Source organism: Pelophylax lessonae, assembly GCF_965119305.1.
Source record: "Pelophylax lessonae genome assembly, chromosome: 3".
Lineage (NCBI taxonomy): Eukaryota > Metazoa > Chordata > Amphibia > Anura > Ranidae > Pelophylax > Pelophylax lessonae.
Genome location: NC_138770.1, coordinates 492,940,790 through 492,962,769, shown reverse-complemented (window position 1 = coordinate 492,962,769; position 21,980 = coordinate 492,940,790). Strand labels below are relative to the sequence as shown.

The following is a 21,980-nucleotide window of genomic DNA, read 5'->3' as shown; positions in this document are numbered from 1 at the left end:
CGAGGGGGCGGGACCAGATGTGAGGAAAAGAGGACGCTTTGGCAAAAGCTCCGGACTCCGTGCTGTAAAATCCTTGGCAATCCTCCTGTATAAGGCGCCATCCTGCTCATCAAACGTGTGCCACCAGGTCGGGGACTTCCCCCTCTCCAAGTCATCTATGCCGACCAAAGGCCGATCGGACAAGAAACAGCTGCCTCACAAACCTCAGAGTTCCCCGGCTGTCACACGTGCGACGGCCATCTTGCCTCCGGGAGTCGGGCAGGCTGTCTCAGTGCACACTGACCTGCGGCTGCTGATGGAGTTAGACCAGGACAACAGGGAAACCCAGCAACATGCAGGTATGGAACAGGCAGCGGACACAGTGCTTATACTTCAGCCATCCTTGCGGCAATAGAAGCCAGCAAAACAACATTAATGGGCAGGATAGACACACTGGCTCTAGAGTGCGGCTTTTTCAGAGAAGACCTTGACAAGTTTAGGGGCAAGTTTTCTGCTGCAGAATCTCGTATTTCTGATATGGAAGACACTGCGGCTACCACGAATCATAATGTGACAGATCTACAGTGCACAGTGAAGCTAATTATGGCGCCTTCTGAAGACACAGAAAATGGGCTGCGCTGCAATAATATGCGGGTGCTGGGTCTGCCGGATGGCTTAGAAAGCTCAGACCCCACTAGGTCTCCTCTGCATATATCGTAGAGCATGCCCATAGGGTCTCGGCAGGCCCAAGACTGCAAGGATCGCTGATCAGGCAGTTCCTGGTCCGTTTTCTAAACTTTCGCGACCGCGACCCCACCCTCGCTGAAGCCAGGAAGCAACTTCAGCTGCGCTTTGAAAATACCACCCTCCATTTCTTCCCTGATTTTTCCCCAGAACTACAGAGGGGTCGATACGGGAATGATTGTTTCCCCTAAGTGATCTTACAAGCATTCTTTATGGTAAATCTCACAGAACCGCCCAGTATTTATGGAGAAATCTCTGCGCTTCACGAGGTGTCAGCTGCATATGCTAACTTACCAATAAATGCTGCTACTTAGAAATAAATATAACTAAATAATAATATCGGTCCAAGATAAATGACAAATATTAGTAGAGCAAACAAAAATGAATTGTCATATTCATGGCATAAAAGGTAGAGACACCAGCGAACAATGATTTGAATAAAATCCCTAAAAACACTAAAAAGTCCCACAGTCCATTCAGCCAAACAATGCAGGAAAAATGATGTGAAGTGCACCAGGGATCCAAATTTCCGTGAAGCATAAGAGGATCACCACTGTTTCCACCACCAAGTGCCAGGGATAATGTGAAATGGGAACTCACCAGACCTCCATGCTAATTGACTCTCAAAAATGAGCAAAAGCACGTTTTACAGCAATACGGTCCGATGGAGGAGTAATCCTAGTTCATCAATCACCATTAACCGGAACTCAGAGCATGTGGGGAAATAAATAAAGCCTCCACTAGTGCAATATGCAGTATGCCCCCTGTTAAAGTCGGAAATGACGAAACGCGTCGGGGCATGGCCAGACGACGTACCCGGCTACCCGAGCGAGGTGAAGGGGGACTTCCGGATTGTCTTACCCTGGCGTGGAGCCAGGTCACGGCTGCAACGGCTGTCTATCCCCACCGCTACATGTGATGATGTGCCTGTTTTCTTCATGTTACAAGTGAGTGCAATGTTTACTGTGTATTTCAATAAATGATGGTTTGGACATATTGCACTAGTGGAGGCTTTATTTATTTCCCCACATGCTCTGAGTTCCGGTTAATGGTGATTGATTGATTGATGAACTAGAAGGATTACTCCTCCATCGGACCGTATTGCTGTAAAACTTGCTTTTTCTCCTTTTCAAGAGTCAATGAGCATGGAGGTCTGGTGAGTTGCCATTTCACATTATCCCTGGCACTTGGTGGTGGAAACAGTGGTGATCCTCTTATGCTTCACGGAAATTTGGATCCCTGGTGCACTGCATATCATTTTTCCTGCATTGTTTGGCTGAATGGACTGTGGGACATTTTAGTGTTTTTAGTGATTTTATTCAAATCATTGTTCGCTGGTGTCTCTACCTTTTATGCCATGAATATGACAATTAATTTTTGTTTGCGCTACTAATATTTGTCATTTATCTTGGACCGATATTATTAGTTATCTTACAAGCATTGTCGGTTGATATATTGTGTTAATAGAGGTTAAGTATGTTGGGCCCTTTTTTATGGTTTATATGGTTCACGATCATACCTTATCCTGACACATATGGGACCCGGAGTTCTCTTTAGGAAGGTTTTTGTTCAAGGACTGTTTTTTTTTTTTGCACAATCAAGATAACCTTTTTGATTGTAGGAGCGATGGATTTAAGAAATGGGAAGTATTTCACTGTTCTGTGTTATCTTGGCGTTTATATATGTGTCAGCACATTTGGTGACTCTGTATGGCTCTAGACTTCAGTTCAAATACTAGGCCCCCATCTTGTGGTCATTTTTGAAACTGGAGTCATGTCATCAGATATTAAGGTTGTCTCCTGGAATGTCAGGGGATTGAATTCCAAATTTAAAAGGGACCTAGTGTTGACATATTTACAGGCTCAACATTCTCACATTATGGTTCTGCAAGAAACCCACCTGCTGGGTAGCAAAATTCTTGTTATAAAACGTCCCTGGACGTTTCACAGACCCATACATGCCACTTTTTCTTCCTATGCTTGGGGAGTGTCAATCCTATTGGATAAATCTTTGCCATGCTCGATAAGAGGTGGTAATTACTGACCATGGGGGACATTATGTAGTGGTATTGATTGAAGTATACTCACATTGTCTAGTTGTGGTGGGTATGTATATTCCTCCTCCGTTTTTCGGTAATATCCTCTTTGAGTTGCTATAGAAACTGGCACCCCGTTCCAGCTGCTGATAGTGGGGCATTGTAATAATATTTTAGACTATTCGCTGGATACATCTAATCCAACTCGGGCGCCTAACCATGATTTATTCCACTGGGCAAGCGCTGCTGGTTTCACGGAATTATGGAGGTGGAAAAATCCTAATGATCGAGGTTATTCCCATTTATCTCTGGCGTTTCCCTCCTCCTCCAGGATAGACATGGCTTTTGCCAATGCTGCTTTTTTACCCATGGTCTCCAAGGTTTCATACTCACTCGGGGGCGTATCGGATCACACTCCGTTACAGATTATCCTACAGCTCGGGCCCCTTAATTTTAAGGGGGCTTGGCACCTGGCCCTAAGTTGGGTGGGAGAGTCCTCTGTGGAGGTGTTGTTAAACCCCATATGGACTCTTACTGGCAGAGGGTTCGGCCACGATGCAAATTGAATAGGATGCCTTTAAAGCGACTACAAGAGGGATGTATATTTCAGCTACTAACGCTATTAGGACAGAGCGTAAAAATGTGGTAACCAATTTGGAGGATAAAGAACGGGAGTGTGCGAAGGCCTATGCGGATCAACCTTCACCGGACACCTTGGCTAGGTTGCAATTTGCTAGGAGAGACTTCTATCTTCATTATCAAGACATTACTTCTTTTACTTTACAACAGAATGTGGCAAACATTTTCGAAAAAGGAGACAAAAATGGTAAACTATTGGCCCTACTATCTGCGGTGGATAAACCCTTGACAGTTGTCCCATGCATCTCCTCTTTGTCTGGCAAACTGTTGACTGACAGAGTGGACATTGTACAGATGTTCATGTCCATTTATAAGACATCATATACGCCCATAACACCTTATAATGTTGAGGAGCTTTTGATTACTCTTGAGTCCCTGCATTTGTCTACAATGCCAGACTCCTCTAAAGAATTTCTAGATGTCGACTTTGGGGAGGAGGAGGTGGCCTCGGCAATTGGATCCTTTCCCACTGGTAAGGCGCCTGGTCCAGAAGGACTGCAAGTGGAGTGGTATAAACAATATTCAGATATCCTGGCTCCAAGATTGCTTCATTTGTATTTGGATTGTTTTCAGAAGGGTGCCCTTCCCTCCTCCTTTTACGAGGCACATATTGTATTATTGGCCAAGCCTGATAGGGATCCCCTTCAGTGCTCTTTACATAGAACTATTTTGTTACTTAATATGGACCTTAAGATACTTATCAAAATGCTAGCTATCAGACTTATGTCTGTCCTGCAACATCTTCATTCCCCTGATCAGACAGGTTTTATGCCTAAAAAAGCTACATACATTATTTGCGTAGGGTTTTTACACATACTTAGTTGGGTCCAGAGGTTTCCAGTGGAGAAATATTTGTCTTTCTTGATTTACAGAAGGCTTTTGATTCAGTGGATTGGAAATATATGGCGACAATGTTGAGGGTGTTTGGGTTTGGCCCTAAATTCAGGCGGTGAATCGACATTCTCTACCAGAACCCAACTGCAGCCATTAAGTTAAATGGTTTGCTGTCAGACTGTTTTTGTGTGGGTAGGGACATTCGCCATGGTTATCCCTCTGTCTCCAGGCCACTTTGTATTACTGATTGAACCCTTGGCTGCAAGGAAAACAGGTGGGCAGTCTGACAGAAAAAATTGCACTTTATTCTGATGACATGGTCCTTTTTTTGCGTGACTCGAAGTCCTCATTATCAGCAGTGTTAGCAATCTTAAATTCTTTTACCCTTTTTTCAGGATTAAAAGTCAACTGGGGTAAATCCTAAATCCTCCTCCTCAGGACACCATCTCCTAATTCTAGGGTCCCTGCTCATTGCCCCTTAAAACAAGTAGGCAAAATAAATATCTAGACTTGTATATTTCCAGTTTGGTCAAGCGTCTCCTCTCCAGAGAGAATAAGTTCAATGCTTGTAGCCTTTCCCCATAGCTGAGGTCCTCCAGTCCCTTTATTAGCTTTGTTGCTCTTCTCTGGACCCTCTCCAGTTCCAGCACATCCTTCCTGAGGACCGGTGCCCAGAACTGGACGGCATACTCAAGATGCGGCCGGACCAGAGTCTTGTAGAGTGGGAGAATTATCGTTTTATCTCTGAAATGAAGCCCCCTTTTAACCACTTTACCACCGGAGGATTTTGCTGTCTTACATCCAGGCCACTTTTTGCGATTCGGCGCTGTGCGACTTTAACTAACAATTGTGCGGTCGTGTGACGCCGTACCCAAACGAAGTTTTTGCCCTGCTTAGCTTTGTATTGTCCGCAAATACTGAGATTGAGCTGTTTATCTCATCCTCCAGACCATTTATGAATAAATTAAACAGGATTGGTACCAGGACAAATCCTTGGGGGACCCTACTTTCCAAACTAGACCGTTCCGAGTACTCATTTATCACCACCCTTTGGACTCTGTAGCCAGTTTTTAATTCAGGTACTCACCCTATGGTCCATGCCGACAGACCTTAGTTTGTACAGCAAACCTTTGTGGGGAACTGTATCGACTGTGGGGAACTGTATGCTACTTGACACGTACCATCTACCTAAACATTGTTACTGACCAAACACACCCCTTCATGGAAAAGGTATTCCCCAATGGCAGTGGTATCTCTCAGAACACATCAAGTTTGAGGTGTTGACTTTGCCTCCAAATTCTCCAGATCTAAATTCATCGAGCATCTGTGGGATGTGCTGGTAAAACAAGTCTGACTTATGCAGGCTCCACCTGGCAACTTCCAGAACCTAAAGAATCTGCATTTTTGGAAAAACCAGTGGGACCTTTGAGGTGCCAAGAAAAAGACATACATATTACAATAAAATAGTTTGCTTTTGAAAAATAATTTAAAACAGTGAGAAACAATCGCTATAAAAAGGAACGTTTCTCATATCAATACAAAGCGTCCTAACATGTTTAAACAAATGTTATTATAAGTAGTTGTTTCATCATGTTTCAACAGTTGCTTCTTCAGAAAACACTACTCAACGGCACTGCATAGAAAGAAATGTAATTAAAATACAAATTTAACAAAATATTCTATATGTTTATTACCTCCGGGTTTGTATAAACTCAGACCATAAAGCACATACCACATCTACCAGAGCTAGGAGTATGTCAAAATCATGAGAGTCCCCAACAGCCAACCATCGAGTCAATAGGAAGAAGCAAAGTGTGGACTGCAGGAGGGGAAAGGAATGTGTACTACTGCTGTCAAAAATTTTTAAAAAAACATGATTTAGATAGTTTCATTTGTTTGGATTCCAACAATTATACAACATGCCTTGCAATGATATTTAACATACTTACTAAATGCAGTTAAAGCAACCACGAGGGGGCACCCGAGTACTACTAATTATTCCCTTTCCCTGCCTTTCTTGACAGCAATAGTACGCTTTCCTTTCCCCTCCTGCGGTCCATACTTTGCTTCTTCCTATTAACTCCTTTGGGGCAGCTGTTGGGGGTTCTCCGCCTATGAGACCCAGAGATGTTTGAGGTGCTCATAGCTCTGGCAGATGTAGTATGTGTTACATAGTTAGTCAGGTTGAAAAAAGTCCATCTGGTTCAACCAAAAAAAAAAAAAACAGTATTGAAAAGCCAACCATACAATCCCATATACACAATCCTATACCCGCAGTTGATACAGAGGAAGGCGAAAAAACCCAGCAAAGCATAATCCAATTTGCTACAGCAGGGGAAAAAAAATTCCCTCCTGATCCCCCGAAAGGCAATCTGATATTCCCCGGATCAACTTTACCTAAAAAAAATTTTTTTAGTACCTACTTACTGTATATTAAGTACACCCAGGAAAGAATCCAGACCTTTTTTAAAGAAATCTTCTGAGCTAGCCAGAACCACCTCTGGAGGGAGTCCATTCTGCATTTTCACAGCTCTTACGGTGAAGAAACCCTTCCGTATTTGGAGATGAAATCTGTTTTCCTCTAGACGTAAAGAGTGCCCCCTTGTCCTCGGTGTTGACCTTAAAGTGAACAACTCAACACCAAGTTCACTATATGGACCCCTTATGTATTTATACATGTTGATCATATCCCCCCTTAATCTCCTCTTCTTAAAAGAGAATAAATTCAGTTCCTCTAATCTTTTCTCATAGCTGAGCTCCTCTATGCCTCTTATCAGTTTGGTTGCCCTTCTCTGCACTTTCTCCAGTTCCCCGATTTCCTTTTTAAGAACTGGTGCCCAAAACTGAACTGCATATTCCAGATGTCTTACTAATGATTCGTACAGGGGCAAAATGATATCTCTCTCTCTGGAGTCCATGCCTCTGTTAATACAAGAAAGGACCTTGCTTGCTTCGGAAACTGCAGCTTGGCATTACATGCTATTATTAAGCTTATGATCTACCAAAACACCCAGATCCTTCTCCATTCTATGGTCTGAATTAATACAAATCTGGGGGGTAATAAACTTATATAGATTGCTTTGTTAGGTTTGTGTTTTAAATACATGTTTTTCTATGCAGTGCCTTTGAGTAGTGTGTTTCTTGAAGAAGCAATTGTTGAAACATGATGAAACAACCACTTATAATAACTTTTGTTTAAACAAGTGGCGATGCTGTGAATTTTTATAAGGGAACTTTATTATTTTTAGTGACTGCTTCTCACTATTTTAAATTGTTTCATTGTATAATAAAGTAAACTATTTTACTGTAAAATGTACGTATTTTTCTTGGCACCTTAAAAGTCCTATTAGTTTTTCCAAAGATTTTCCTTGAATTATTATTAATGTGGTGCCTTTTGGCCTTCCCTCCTTCCTTTAACATACAGGTATGATGGATCTACTGCCGACGGCTCAGTGCCAGAAACCACAGCATGCCTGCACAGGTCTAGTTAAGTCCATGCTTAGACGGGTTGGGATTCAAAAGGGGGATCTACTCAATATTACGTGGGTGGTAATTAAGTTATGGCTGATCCTTGTATACAGCCCAATCCTTTTTCAGAGCAGTGTACATTGTATAAGTAATAAGAGAGGCAATGATTTAAGAGTAAAGAGAGTAAAAGCTAAGACTGACTCCTCAAAGGCAAATGAATTCAGTAAGGGCTGGAGTGACTCAGGCAATCAGGCAGAATGGGAGTTTTGAACCATAAAGGTATGCATGACTGTGGTAAAGAGACCTTAGCAGTGAGGGCAAAATATGCCAAACACACCACATGAAGCTCAGGAAGACCTCAATGATGGAAAATACTCTAGCATCAGAGAACCACATGATTCCAGGCTGCAGAGGTCTGCCAACAGCATCACAGCTAGCAGTTAGTGGAGTGTCACAGAACTGTTCCCAAACAGAAAGACTCACAACCGTTGTGAGAAAAAAGCAAAAGGGAAAAAAGATAAGCTTGCGACACCATCTGTGACCAATTCCATCACATATGTGACAAAAATGGATTTTTGTACTTACCGTAAAATCCATTTCTCTGAGTTCATCGCCAGACACAGTGCTCCATAAATCATAACTACTGGGCTATATTGCCTCCTCCAGGAGTAGGACTAGGCAGAACAAAAAACACCTGGCTACGCCCATGGGCCGTCCTCAGCTGGTATATAAACCCCCCCCCCCCCGCTCTAGGTAATCAGTTTAGTAGCAAGCAGTATTAGAAGTATCAGAACTCCATAGAGGGGTGTGTGCTGTATCCATCAATGAACTCAGAAAATGGATTTTACGGTAAGTACAAAAAACTGAGTTTTTCTAAAATCTTACCGTAAAATTCCTTTCTCTGAGTCCTCCGACAGTTGCCGCCCACTCATACAGTCTTCACCAATGGGTATTGACTTCCTCTCCGCAGGAGTAGCTAGGCATAAGACTTGTTAAAAACAAAAGCATTTAACATGGGGGGTGGCCCACTGGTCAATACCCCCCTGCAGTAGCCATCCCAACTCAGTTTGGTAGCATAGCAGTAAGTGTACAAGAAAACCCCAAAAGAGGGGCGGGGGCGGCGACTGTCGGAGGACTCAGAGAAAGGAATTTTACGGTAAGATTTTACAAAAATTCAGTTTTCTCTTACGACCTCCGACAGTCGCCGCCCACTCATACAGTCTTCACCAATGGGATGTCCCAAAGCAGTGTAGAAATGAGGGGTGGGAGACGCAACCGTATAAAAGGCAACGCAGTACCCACATCAGAGAAAGGAACCTTACACGCACAGTAAGAGAACCTTCTGGGCAACAGAAAAGGCTCAACAGGAGCAACAGCCCAGGAAAGCAAATAACTCAGGGGATAAACAACCCCAACAACCAGGGACCCACAAAAAAACAGGGGTCCCCTATGGCACTGCCGCATAGAGAACCTTGCGGCCAAAGGAGGCATCAGCTGATGCCAGAACATCAACCTTGTAGAATTTGGAAAAGGTGTGCACCGACGACCAAGTCGCAGCCTTGCACACCTGGGCCACCGAAGCCTGATGCCGGTAGGCCCAGGACGTACTCATCGATCTGGTAGAGTGCGCCTTAACAGGGAAGGGTGGAACCCGTTCCTTCAAAGCATAGGCCTGGACAATCGTCTGTCTGATCCATTTGGCAATGGTCGCCGCAGACGCAGCCATGCCCTTCCAAGGTCCCTCAGGAAGGACAAAGAGGGAATCCGATTTCCGAAAGGATTCAGTGGACGACAGGTAAACCCTGATCGCCCTGACAACATCCAAGGAATGCAACGCAACCTCCTTGGGATGTTTGGCCTTCGCACAGAGCGAAGGCAACACAATGTCCTCATTCAGGTGAAAATCAGACACCACTTTTGGAAGAAAGGATGGGTTAGGTCACAAGACCACCTTATCCTTATGAACCACTAGGTAAGGGGAGCGGCAAGACAACGCCGCCAACTCCGACACCCTGCGAGCCGAAGTGATCGCCACTAGAAAGGCAACCTTCTTAGACAGCAGAGGCAATGATTTCTCCCGGACGTATTCAAAGGGAGAACGCTGTAACACGGACAGAACCAAGTTCAAGTCCCATGGAGGTAAAGGCGCCCTCCGGGGAGGGGTCAAATGTGGCACACCTTGAATGAAGGTGCGAATTAAGGAATGAGACACCACAGGGCGTTGAAAAATAACAGCCAGTGCAGATACCTGGCCCTTTATCGTGGCCAGCGCCAGGCGCTGGTCCACACCAGACTGGAGGAAAGCCAACACTCTCGTCACCGAGTATGAGCGAGGAGAAAACCCTCTGGACTCACACCAGGCAAAATAAGCTTTCCAGGTACGGTAATAAATTTTACCAGACGTGGCCTTTCTAGCCTTGATTAAGGTAGGAATGACCTCTGGGGAAAGACCCCCGTCTCTCAGGACCTGGCTTTCAACAGCCAGGCCGTTAAAGCCAGCGACTGTAAAGCAGGATGGAAGATCGGTCCCTGAGACAGTAGATCTTCTCGCATTGGCAGCCGCCAAGGAGGTGCCACTGCTAGGTGAACGATGTCCGCGTAGCAGGACCGGCGTGGCCAGTCCGGTGCCACCAGGATCACCCAGTTCGGTTCTGAGGCCAACCTGCGAAGGAACCTGGATAACAACTGAATCGGAGGAAAGGCATACATCAGACGATACTGATGCCAAGGGGCCACCAGCGCATCCGAGGCGTCCGCCAGAGGTGGACGGTTATGAGTAAGCGGCCATGTGAGCCGTGAAACGCGTCAACCTGGACATCTGTTCCCCATCGCACTGTCTGTTCATTTATTCATTTGAAGAATAAACCATTTTTGCTTTGATTTGCTTCTACCTACCTGAGTGCGGTTCTTCTACCTTGACTCAAGGAGACACTCAGATCCAAGGACTGAGGAAGCCTGTCCCACCTGGCCAGTACCTGATCTCGTTCTGAAGGGTCCGGAGCTTGTCCTCCGGCAGAAATACCTTCGCTTGAGCAGTGTCCAGAAACATTCCCAAATAGGGAAGACGAACCGAAGGAGACAAAGTCGACTTCTGAACGTTAATGGTCCAACCGAACTCCTGGAGCGTCTGTACCGTAGTCGACAGATCGCGCAACAGGCTCTGACTGGCACTCGATCTTAACAGGAGATCGTCCAGATATCCCAAGACTGCAATGCCCTATGCCCTCAACAGGCCCAAAACAGGCGCCAGCACTTTGGTAAAGACCCTTGGAGCCGAAGCGAGACCGAAAGGCAATGCTACGAACTGATAGTGGTCCTCCGCCATGGCGAACCGGAGGTACCTCCGATGACCCTCGAAAATGGGGATGTGCAGGTAGGCATCCTTTAGGTCGATAGAGGCCAGGAATTCCCCTGGACTCAGGGAGGCCACCACCGAGTGGAGGGATTCCATACGAAACTTTCGAACCTGCACGAAGCGGTTCAGAGCTTTCAAGTCCAGGATCGGACGTACCTTGCCCTCCTTTCTGGGCACAGTGAACAGATTCGAGTAAAACCCCCGAAACCTGTCCCAATGAGGCACCGGGACAATCATCCCCTGGGCAAGGAGATCCTGCACCGCTTGATGCAGGTCCTGTAACCGCCCTGGGGTCAAATGAAGATTTGAGGGAAAGAATCTGTCCACCGGCCGCGAAAGGAATTCGATCTTGTATCCTGATCGAATGATTTCCTGAACCCACCTGTCCGGAATTCTGAGCAGCCAAGGTTGGAGGAAACCGCGCAAACATCCCCCCATCCCTGAAACGGGTGAGGGCGTCCCTTCAGGCAGAGACGGATTGAGCCGCTGCACGGCGTGGCCGGTCTTTTGCTTGCCCGCCCAGGGCTTTTTCTGGCCACTTTGGCCCTTGAAGGGTTTTCCCTTGTTTTGTGTCTTGAAGGCACGAAAGGACCCCTGATTGGGTCTAAAGGCGGGACCCCGCTTACCGCGAAAAGGCTTGTTCTTCGGATTCTGGGGCAGCAGAGTGCTTTTGCCCCAGTGACTCCTTTCACCAAAGTATCTAAGGCCTCGCCAAAAAGGCGAGACCCTGCATAAGGAAAATCAGCCACCGTTTTCCGTGACGTCTGGTCAGCCGACCAGCTCTTCAACCAGATCAGTCGACTGTTAAGTACCGCGACACTAGACAGGTGAGCAGCCAAAGGGGCCTCATTCAAGGCCGCATCGCACAAATACATGACCCCTTGGTGAATTTGGTCCACCATGTCCAGCGTGGCAGGTGGGGCAGAATCAGATGCGAGAGTGCGTCTAAGCACCTTAGACCAATCCGCCACCGCCTGAGCCACCATGACAGAAGCGAAAATAGGTTTGAGCATGGAACCCGCCACCATGAAGGCATGGCGGGCCAGAGACTCCAACCTCCTGTCCGTAGGATCCCGGAACACCGGGGCAACCTCAGTGGGAACCAAAGCAGCCTTGTTTAGTACGGCCACAGTGTGATCCACCTGGGGAGCCACCCAAGGGTCCTGAGAAGAGCGAGGGCTGTGTGGGCACGCCACCCACAGCAGCCATATCCCCATCTGAATCAGAAGAGAAAGCTATCCTAGGCATTTTTCTAGCAGCTCGTTCAGCCATCAGCACCTCCATTTTGGACACTAAAGTCGCCACCACAGCGGCCAAATTAGGTAGAACGGGTTCAGCAGAACTGGGTTCCCCCACCAAGGCTGGGGGGAATTTGCTGTCCTGAGATTCCATTGCAGAAAACACAATGTAAAAGGTAACGGCCCTTTAAGAGCGCTGCGGACCCCGCAGCCCACCGCTATATATACTGTGTACACAGACCACCTACAGGGACAAAACTGAGCCAGAAAGGATAAAACAGAGTAAATATGGAAAGGACAGTCTGCAGAGCCCCACAGAGTGTTACCACACCGATCGCTGCTCCAGAGGAAAAAGAAGTGAGGTCGCCAGGGGCTGAACTATATGCTGCAGGCTAAGGGAAAATGGCTGCCCATAGTAAGTAATGGAAGGCTTTGGAAAGATGGCCGCCGGCATGTGCTCGGAACGATCGTTCTGCCACACACAAGATGGCGCCGGATGGCGCCAAAACCACTACATAGCAAGCTGTTGCAAAAGCCCACAGTGAAGCCAGACATGCTGCCCACACCTAAAATGGCAGACCGCGTGGTTTTTACCCGCAGCGGCCGCCGCACACATATAAACTGCACCTCCAAGAAGTGACACAGAGAGGGCCCCCAAACCCACACAGCGCCAGCAGTGCAATAAAAAAAAGACCCCCGCAGGGATCGCATCAGGGAGCCCCAGAAACGCACAGACATGAGAAGACACACAGCACACAGGACTGCCACCCCAGACAGAGGCCCCACACAGAAAGTACTTACCTGTACCGGATGGCGTGAGGTGCCTCTATTAAATGGAAAGCCTCTGTCCTCAGATGACAGGGAATGCCGTCAGCCAAAGCGTAGGACACTGCAGCACTCAGATGTGTCCAGGGAGGTAGCCACCTCACAGGCTGCATCCCTGCTGCGAACAGGGATGGGTTGTTCTTAGTGCCAGGGCGAACCATAGCTGAACGCTCGATGGCGGGCTGGGGATCCATCTGACCCTCTGCCCTGGAGAGCCAGGGCGGCCAGTCCGATTCCCAGCTCCGCCAAATCCATCTTCGTACGAAGATCCGACTAAACTAAAGCTGACAAAAGAAACAACTAGTAAAGCAAAGAAAAAATTACATTATTGCAAATAAAAATCATAACAAAAGATTAGAAGGCTGAGACTGTAGCCCCAGCACAGGGAAACCTATCTACTCCTAACGCTAGGCAGAAGACAAACTGAGTTGGGATGGCTACTGCAGGGGGGTATTGACCAGTGGGACAGCCCCCATGGGTGTGTCTATGTTAAATGCTTTTGTTTTTAACAAGTCTTATGCCTAGCTACTCCTGCAGAGAGAAAGTCAATACCCATTGGTGAAGACTGTATGAGTGGGCGGCGACTGTCGGAGGACGTAAGAGAAATCCCATTTTCTCTTTCGTTCATTGACGGACACAGTGCTCCATAAATCATAACTAGTGGGATGTCCGAAAGCAGTGCCAAAAGGAAAATGGGGTGGGGAAAATAACCCAAGGCTAAACATAAGAGCCCTTAACCGGGACACAGGAGCCTTAGTTCTTGTCAAACCAATCTCTTAGCATTCTACGAGGAGGTAAGCTGTGAGCTAGATAGGGGGAGACCAGTGGATGTGGTGTACTTGGATTTCGCTAAGGCGTTTGATACAGTTCCCCACAAGCGCTTAATTTATAAAATAAGGTCTGCAGGTATCGAAAGCAGGGTTTGCTCTTGGATACGGAATTGGCTTAAAGGGCGTGTCCAAAGGGTGGTAATAAACAGCGCATACTCAGACTGGTCTGAGGTTGTAAGCGGGGTGCCCCAGGGCTCAGTCCTGGGACCAACCTTGTTCAATTTATTCATAAACAGCATTGAGGACGGGATCAGTAGTGCGTTATCAGTTTTTGCAGATGACACAAAATTGGCCAGGGCAATAACTGCACAGCATGAAGCAGATATCCTACAGAATGACCTGGACAAAATTACAGAGTGGGCAACGACATGGCAAATGAGGTTTAACGTGGAGAAGTGTAAGGTTTTGCACTTGGGGACTAAAAACATAAAAACACAATACACGTTAGGAGGGGAACCCTTGGGGGAATCAAAAATGGAGAAGGATCTGGGAGTCTTGGTTGATGATAGATTAGGCAACAGCATGCAATGTCAAGCGGCAGCTGCCAAAGCCAGCAGAATATTAGCATGCATAAAGAAAGGGATGTATTCCAGAGATAAGACTATAATCTTTCCACTTTATAAAACTCTGGTCCGACCGCATCTGGAGTATTCTGTCCAGCTCTGGTCGCCAGTCCTCAGGAGGGATGTGTTGGAGCTGGAGAGAGTCCAGAGAAGGGCAACTAAACTAATTAGGGGATTGGAGGACCTTGACTATGAAGAGCGTTTACAATCGCTTGATTTATTCTCCCTGGAGAAGAGACGTCTGAGGGGGGACATGATAGCAATTTATAAATATCTTAATGGGGATCCCAGCTTAGAAAAAAAGCTGTTCATTCGAAGGGATTGCATGAGGACTCGAGGGCATACAATGCGATTAGAGGAGAAGCGTTTTAACCACAGGCAACGTGGGGGGTTCTTTACTGTTAGGGCTACAAGATTGTGGAATTCTCTACCACAAGAGGTGGTTTCTGCGGGTAGTATGGTGGCTTTCAAAAGACTCTTAGACTTACATCTCAAGGATCAGAACATTCAGGGGTATGTGAGATGAGTACAGCCACACACACCTACACAGGTTGAACTGGATGGACTATTGTCTTTATTCAACCTCACCTACTATGTAACTATGTAACCGAGTCACAGGAGCCCCGTCGGAAAAATATAGGTTTAAAGAAAAAACATCCCACAAGAGGGAACAGCCCCTCTTAAACAGCAGCCTGCAAATCCTTGCGGGCAAAAGCATCCGCAGGTGCCAAAGTATCTACCTTATAGAATTTTGTAAAGGCATGCACGAACGACCAAGTGGTCGACTTGCAAACTTGCGATATTGAAGCCTGATGACGGAAGGCCAAAGAAGCACTCAGCACCCGAGTAGAATGCGCCGCAACAGGGAACCTGACCTTTAATGGAATAGGCCTTAGTCACCGTCTGCCTGATCCATCTGGAGATAGTAGCCGAAGAAGCGACCAGCCCTTTTCTTGGTCTGTCCGTAACCAAAAAAAGCGAGAAGCTGCCAGATACATCTGAATCGCACAAACCACATCCAAGGTATGCAAAGCATGCAAAGGAAATTCTTTGGGATGGGCCGGCTTGAGACACAAGGCAACACAATGTCCTCATTCAAATGGCAGTCAGACAACTTTGGGGAGGAATGATGGACAGGGATGAAGAACCACTTAATCCCTATGGACCACTAAATAGGGACTGCGACAGGATAATGCCACCAATTCCGATACCCTGCGGGCCGAGGTAATAGCCACCTAGAATGTCACCTTCTGGGATAACGAAGGCAAGGGAATCTTCCGAATTTTCTCAAATGGAGGTTTCTGGAGAACTGAAAGTACTGAATTTAAAACCCATGGCAGCAAAAGAGACCGTTCCAGTGGAGCCACATGCCAAACTCCCCGAACGAAGGTACAAAATAAAGAGTGCATAGCTAGGGGTGGAGCTGAAACTGCTAAAGGAGCTGCATGTAAGACTCTGCAAACAGGTGGATACCACCAGGCTCAGAACCTGTATGCAAAATGGGAGAGAGAACTATCTGGGTGACAGCAGTCGGTGAATAACGGCCTGTGGTTCCTAAAATTTGTCCAGAAGGACAACCCTGGTCAGAATTAAAAATCAGACCTAGGTAAATCAATTCCCTGGACAGGAATAGGGGGACTTTAGGTAGTTCAGAGATCACCTGAACCTTTGCAGGAATTGAATCCGCACAAGGAGACTCAGGACCTAAAAAACCTGAAAAGGACAAGCTTTGTCCCACTTTCTGGGTACCCCCAAAAGAAACATTTTGCAGGCCTCCTTGAAGCTCGCCAAAGTCCACAGGGCCAGAAACCATCGAAGATGTCCCCCCACCCAATAATGGGTGAGTGCAGACCTTAATGCTGAAGGAGTCTTGTCTGCTGGTCGAGGGAAGGTAGCTCTAGGCTTACCAGACCAAGGTTGCTTTGAACCTCCCGGGGTCGATTTATAAGGTCAATTTCCCTTATTCTCTGTCCCAGAAGCACAAAATATTTTTCAATGGGCTGAGAAGGAGGGCCCTTATCTGCGGCAAGGCTCCTTCCCTTGACTGTGGCAGAAAGGTACTCTTCCCTTCCGTGATACCCTTAATGATGTCATCCAGGGCAGCCTCAAACAAGCGATCGCCTTGAAAGGGCAGATCAATGAGAGCTTTCTTAGAGGCTTGGCCTGCGGACCAATTCTTAAGCCACAGCATGCGCCTAATCACCACCGCTCAAACAAAGTTTGGACAGCACAGGAGCTGTATCCAAAGCTGCATCACAAATAAACTGCAGCCCATGGACCAACTGGTCCACTAAATCAACATAAGCAGCGGGGAACTGCTCACCCCCCCCCCCCCCCCCCCAAGGCCCTTGCGCAAAAGCTTGGCCCATTCAGTTAGAGTCTGAGACAGTAGAGCTGAGGCAAAGACTGGCTGCGATGCCAAACCAGCCATAGTAAACATGCTGCGTGCCAAAGCCTTCTTGTCAGCCGGGTCCTTAAAGGATGGGGATTCCTCTATTGGGATCATGGTTGCTTTATTCAATCTGGAAACAGGAGGGTTCACCACTGGTGGACTAGCCCACTTTTTTTTTTTTTTTTAAGTGACTCCTCAAAAGGGTAATGTGCAGCAAAACATTTGGGGACCACAAAGAGTAATTTAGGTTTTTCCAATTCCTTACAGGAAAACCTGTAAAAATAAGGCACATACGGAAACAGGGGGGGGGGGGGGACTATACTTACCCTTCCATGGTGCGGGTAATGCTCTAGACAGAACTCCTCACCCCCGAAGTAGGGAAGCTTTTGGCTGCAACTTAGACCCAAGCCCAGTCGTACGTTAGCCTGTGAGACAATTAACTCGCAGGCCAGCTTCTGTCCGTGAGGCTAAGTCGTGGCCGACCTAGCACGTAGCTGGGGGGACCACTGGATCTAGATTATCCAGCCTGTCGCCGAGCCTGGCAGTTGATTGTGGATCTCCCGTGATTGTGGAAAACAAAAAAGATGTAAGGAAGGAGAAAATTTCTAGGACCAGAGATCCCGGCCGGGACCCTAGGTCCTTACTTCTGACTAGACAGATTACACTGATTACCTAGAGCAAAGAGGGGGGTTATATACCAGCTGAGGAATGCCCATGGGCGTAACCAGGTGTTTTTTGTTCTGCCTAGTCCTACTCCTGGAGGAGGCAATATAACCCAATAGTTCTGATTTACAGAGCGATGTGTCCTTTGATAACCGAAAGAGAAACGTTTTTTTATAGAAGTCTGTATTATTGGATTCCTTTGGTCTATTTTTTTCCTGAGGTTTGTACTACTGAAACTGGACTGTAGGTGTTTCAAATGGAAGCTACAAAAGGCACAACAGTAACGAATACCACTCTGCATTCTCTCTGTATAAAACAAAGGTATCTGGTGAAGGCAACAGTTGTAAGAAGGTTATTAACTGAGCAACAGAGAAAACAGTTTGGATACATCAGACACAATTGTTGCAAATAGACAATGAACTTACTTTTCAAACCACAATGTGAGATTAGTTGTGTGCCGGATCATTTTTAAAAGGTTGGGGGAATTTATCTCTTTATCTTCCTTAGTCCATACACTTCCAACAAGTTCTGAAGATTGTACAGCCCTGTTGGGAAAAAAAAAAAAAACTGCAGTAATAGTAAAGGTATAGGTACCTGGCAGATAGTCTAGCAAGGTAAAAAAAAAAAAAAAAAAACAAACGGAATTTTTGTAAAATCTTACCGTAAAATTCCTTTCTCTGAGTCCTCCGACAGTTGCCGCCTCCTCCAAGTCATCACTATTGGGTATTGACTTCCGCTCCGCAGGAGTAGCTAGGCATAAGACTTGGACAAAAGAACAAAAGAATTTAGCATAGACACACCCATGGGGGCTGTCCCACTTGTCAATACCCCCCTGCAGTGATCCCTCCCAACTCAGTTTGGTAGAATAGCAGGTGTACAAGAAAAAACCCCAAAAGAGTGGCGGGGGCGGCGACTGTCGGAGGACTCAAAGAAAGGAATTTTACGGTAAGATTTTACAAAAATTCAGTTTTCTCTTACATCTTCCGACAGTCGCCGCCTCCTCTAAGTCATCACTATTGGATGACAGAAAGGAACCTTACACGCACAGTAAGAGAACCTTCTGGGCAATAGAAAAGGCTCAAGAGGAGCAACAACCCAGGAAAACAAATATCCAGGGACCCACAAAAACACAAGGGTCCCCTATGGCACTGCCACACTGAGAGTTTTGCGGCCAAAGGAGGCATCAGCTGATGCAAGAACATCAATCTTATAGAATTTGGAAAAGGTGTGCACCGATGACCAAGTCACAGCCTTGCACACCTGGGCCACCGAAGCCTGATGCCGGTAGGCCCAGGACGTACTTATCGATCTGGTAGAGTGCGCCTTAACAGGGAAGGGTGGAACCCGTTCCTTCAAAGCATAGGCCTGTACAATTGTCTGTCTGATCCATTTGGCAATGGTCGCCGCAGACGCAGCCATGCCCTTCCGAGGTCCTTCAGGTAGGACAAAGAGGGAATCCGATTTCCGAAAAGATTCAGTGGACGACAGGTAAACCCTGATCGCCCTGACAACATCCAAGGAATATAATGCAACCTCCTTGGGATGTTTGGGCTTCGCACAGAGCGAAGGCAACACAATGTCCTCATTCAGGTGAAAATCAGACACCACTTTAGGAAGAAAGGAAGAGTTAGGTCGCAAGACTACCTTATCCTTATGAACCACCAAGTAAGGAGAGCGGCAAGACAATGCCGCCAACTCTGACACCCTGCGAGCCGAAGTGATCGCCACTAAAAAAGCAACCTTCTTAGACAGCAGAGGCAACAATATCTCCCAGATGTTTTCAAAGGGAGAACGCTGTAACATGGACAGAACTAAGTTCAAGTCCCATGGAGGTAAAGGCGCCCTCCGGGGAGGGGCCAAATGTCGCACACCTTGAATAAAGGTGCGAATCAAGGAATGAGACGCCACAGGGCATTGGAAAAGAATAGCCAGCGCAGATACCTGGCCCTTTATCGTGGCCAGCGCCAGGCGCTGGTTCACACCAGTCTGGAGAAAAGCCAACACTCTTGACACCGAGTACGAGCGAGGGGAGAACCCCCTGGACTCACACCAGGCGAAATAAGCTTTCCAGGTTCGGTAATAGATTTTACCAGATGAGGCTTTCCTAGCCTTGATTAGATTAGGAATGACCTCTGGGGAGAGACCCCTGTCCCTCAGGACCTGGTTTTCAACAGCCAGGCCGTTAAAGCCAGCGACTGTAAAGCAAGATCGGTCCCTGAGAGTAGATCTTCCCGCATTGGCAGCCGCCAAGGAGGCGCCACTGCCAGGTGAACAACGTCGGCGTACCAGGACCGGCGTGGCCAGTCCGGCACTACCAGAATCACCAAGTGCGGTTCCAAGGCTAACCTGCGAAGGAACCTGGACAACAACTGAATCGGAGGAAAGGCATACATCAGGCGATACTGATGCCAAGGGGCCACCAACGCATCCAAGGCATCTGCCAGTGGATTGCGCGTTCTTGTCCACGAATCTTTCCACCTTGCGATTTAGCCGAGACGAGAACAGGTCCACGTCCGGGGATCCCCACTTCGCACACAGCATTTGGAAGACCTCCGGGTGCAGGGACCATTCCCCCTGGTCCAGGGTCTGGCGGCTCAGATAGTCGGCCTGCCAATTCTCCACACCCGGAATGTGAACTGCTGAAATTGCCGGGACATGAGTCTCGGCCCAAGACAGAATGTCGGTCACCTCCCGGGCCCTCCTGGTGCCCCCTTGGTGGTTGATGTAAGCCACCGCGGTAGCATTGTCCGTCTGTACCCGAACAGGATGGCCCCGAAGTCGATCCGAACACTGGAAGAGACAGAGCTTGATCGCTCTAAGTTCCAATATATTGATCGGAAGGGAGGATTCCTCCCCCCGACCAAGTGCCCTGGGCAGACTGGTTGCCCAGGACTCCACCCCAGCCCGACAGGCTGGCATCCGTGGTAACGGACAGAAGGATCGTCCTTCTGACACAGCCGGGGACTGGAGCCACCACAGAAGATCCATTCTGGTCCGGCGACTCAATGAGACACTCAGATCCAAGCACTGAGGTAGTCTGTCCCACCTGGCCAGGATCTCCGCTTTAAGAGACCGTGTGTGAAACTGAGCAAAGGGTATCGCCTCGAAGGCCGATACCATCAACCCTAGGGAACGCATGCAGGTCCTGAGTGACGAGGATGGTTTGTCCCTGAGGGACCTGATCTCGTCCTGTAAGGTCCGGAGCTCGTCCTCCGGCAAGAACACCTTTGCGTGAGCAGAGTCCAGGATCATTCCCAGATAGGGAAGACGAACCGAAGGAGACAAGGTCGACTTCTGTACGTTGATGGTCCATCCGAACTCCTGGAGCGTCTGTACCGTGGTGGACAGATCGCGCAGCAGGTTCTGGCTGGCACTCAATCTTAAGAGGAGATCGTCCAGATATCCCAAGACCGCAATGCCCTGTGCCCTTAGCAGGCCCAGAACAGGCGCCAGCACTTTGGTAAAGACCGATGGAGCCGAAGCGAGACCGAAAGGTAACGCCACAAACTGATAGTGGTCCTCCACTACTGCGAACTGAGGGTACCTCTGGTGACCCTCGAAAATGGGGATGTGTAGGTACGCATCCTTCAGGTCTATAGAGGCCAGGAATTCCCCTGGGCTCAGGGAGGCCACCACCGAGCAGAGAGATTCCATACGGAACTTCCGAACGAGCACAAAGCGGTTCAGCGCTTTCAGGTCCAGAATAGGACGTACCTTGCCCTCCTTCCTGGGCACAGTGAACAGATTGGAAACCTGTCCCGATGAGGCACCGGGACAATCACCCCCTGGGCAAGGAGGTCCTGCACCGCTTGATGCAGGTCCTGTAGGCGCCCTGGGGTCAAATGAAGATTTGAGGGAAAGAATCTGTCCACCGGCCGGGAAAGGAATTCGATCTTGTACCCTGATCGAATGATTTCCTGAACCCACCTGTCCGGAATTCGGAGGAGCCAAGGTTGGAGGAAACCGCTCGAACGTCCCCCCACCCCTGAAATGGGTGAGGGCACCCCTTCAGGCAGAGGCGGATTGACCCGCCTCAACGGCATTGCCGGACTTCTGCTTGCCCGCCCAGAGCTTCTTCTGGCTACCTTGGCCCTTGAAGGGCTTGCCCTTGGTTTGATTCCTAAAGGCACAAAAGGACCCTTGATTGGGTCGAGAGGCAGAACCCCGCTTGACACGAAAGGACTTGTTCTTCGGGTTCTGGGGCAGCATCGTGCTCTTGCCCCCCGTGACGCCTTTTACCAAGGTATTCAACGCCTCGCCATAAAGGCGAGAACCTGCATAGGGAAAATCAGCCACTGTTTTCCTTGATGTCTGGTCAGCCGACCAGCTCTTCAGCCAGACCAGTCGACGGTTAAGCACCGTGACACTCTACAGGCGTGCAGCCAAAGGGGCATCATTCAAGGCTGCATCGCACA

At 47.9% G+C, this 21,980-nt stretch overlaps 1 protein-coding gene across 1 annotated transcript in view; it reads right to left on the bottom strand.

Annotated features, from left to right (window-relative positions):
- SOS1 (SOS Ras/Rac guanine nucleotide exchange factor 1) overlaps positions 1–21,980 on the bottom strand; it is a 628,878-nt gene that overhangs the window by 195,725 nt on the left and 411,173 nt on the right. Inside the window, exon 15 of the mRNA XM_082249445.1 lies at positions 17,991–18,110. Within this exon, the coding sequence (XP_082105571.1) occupies positions 17,991–18,110 (120 nt within the window). The remainder of the gene's footprint in view (positions 1–17,990; positions 18,111–21,980) is intronic.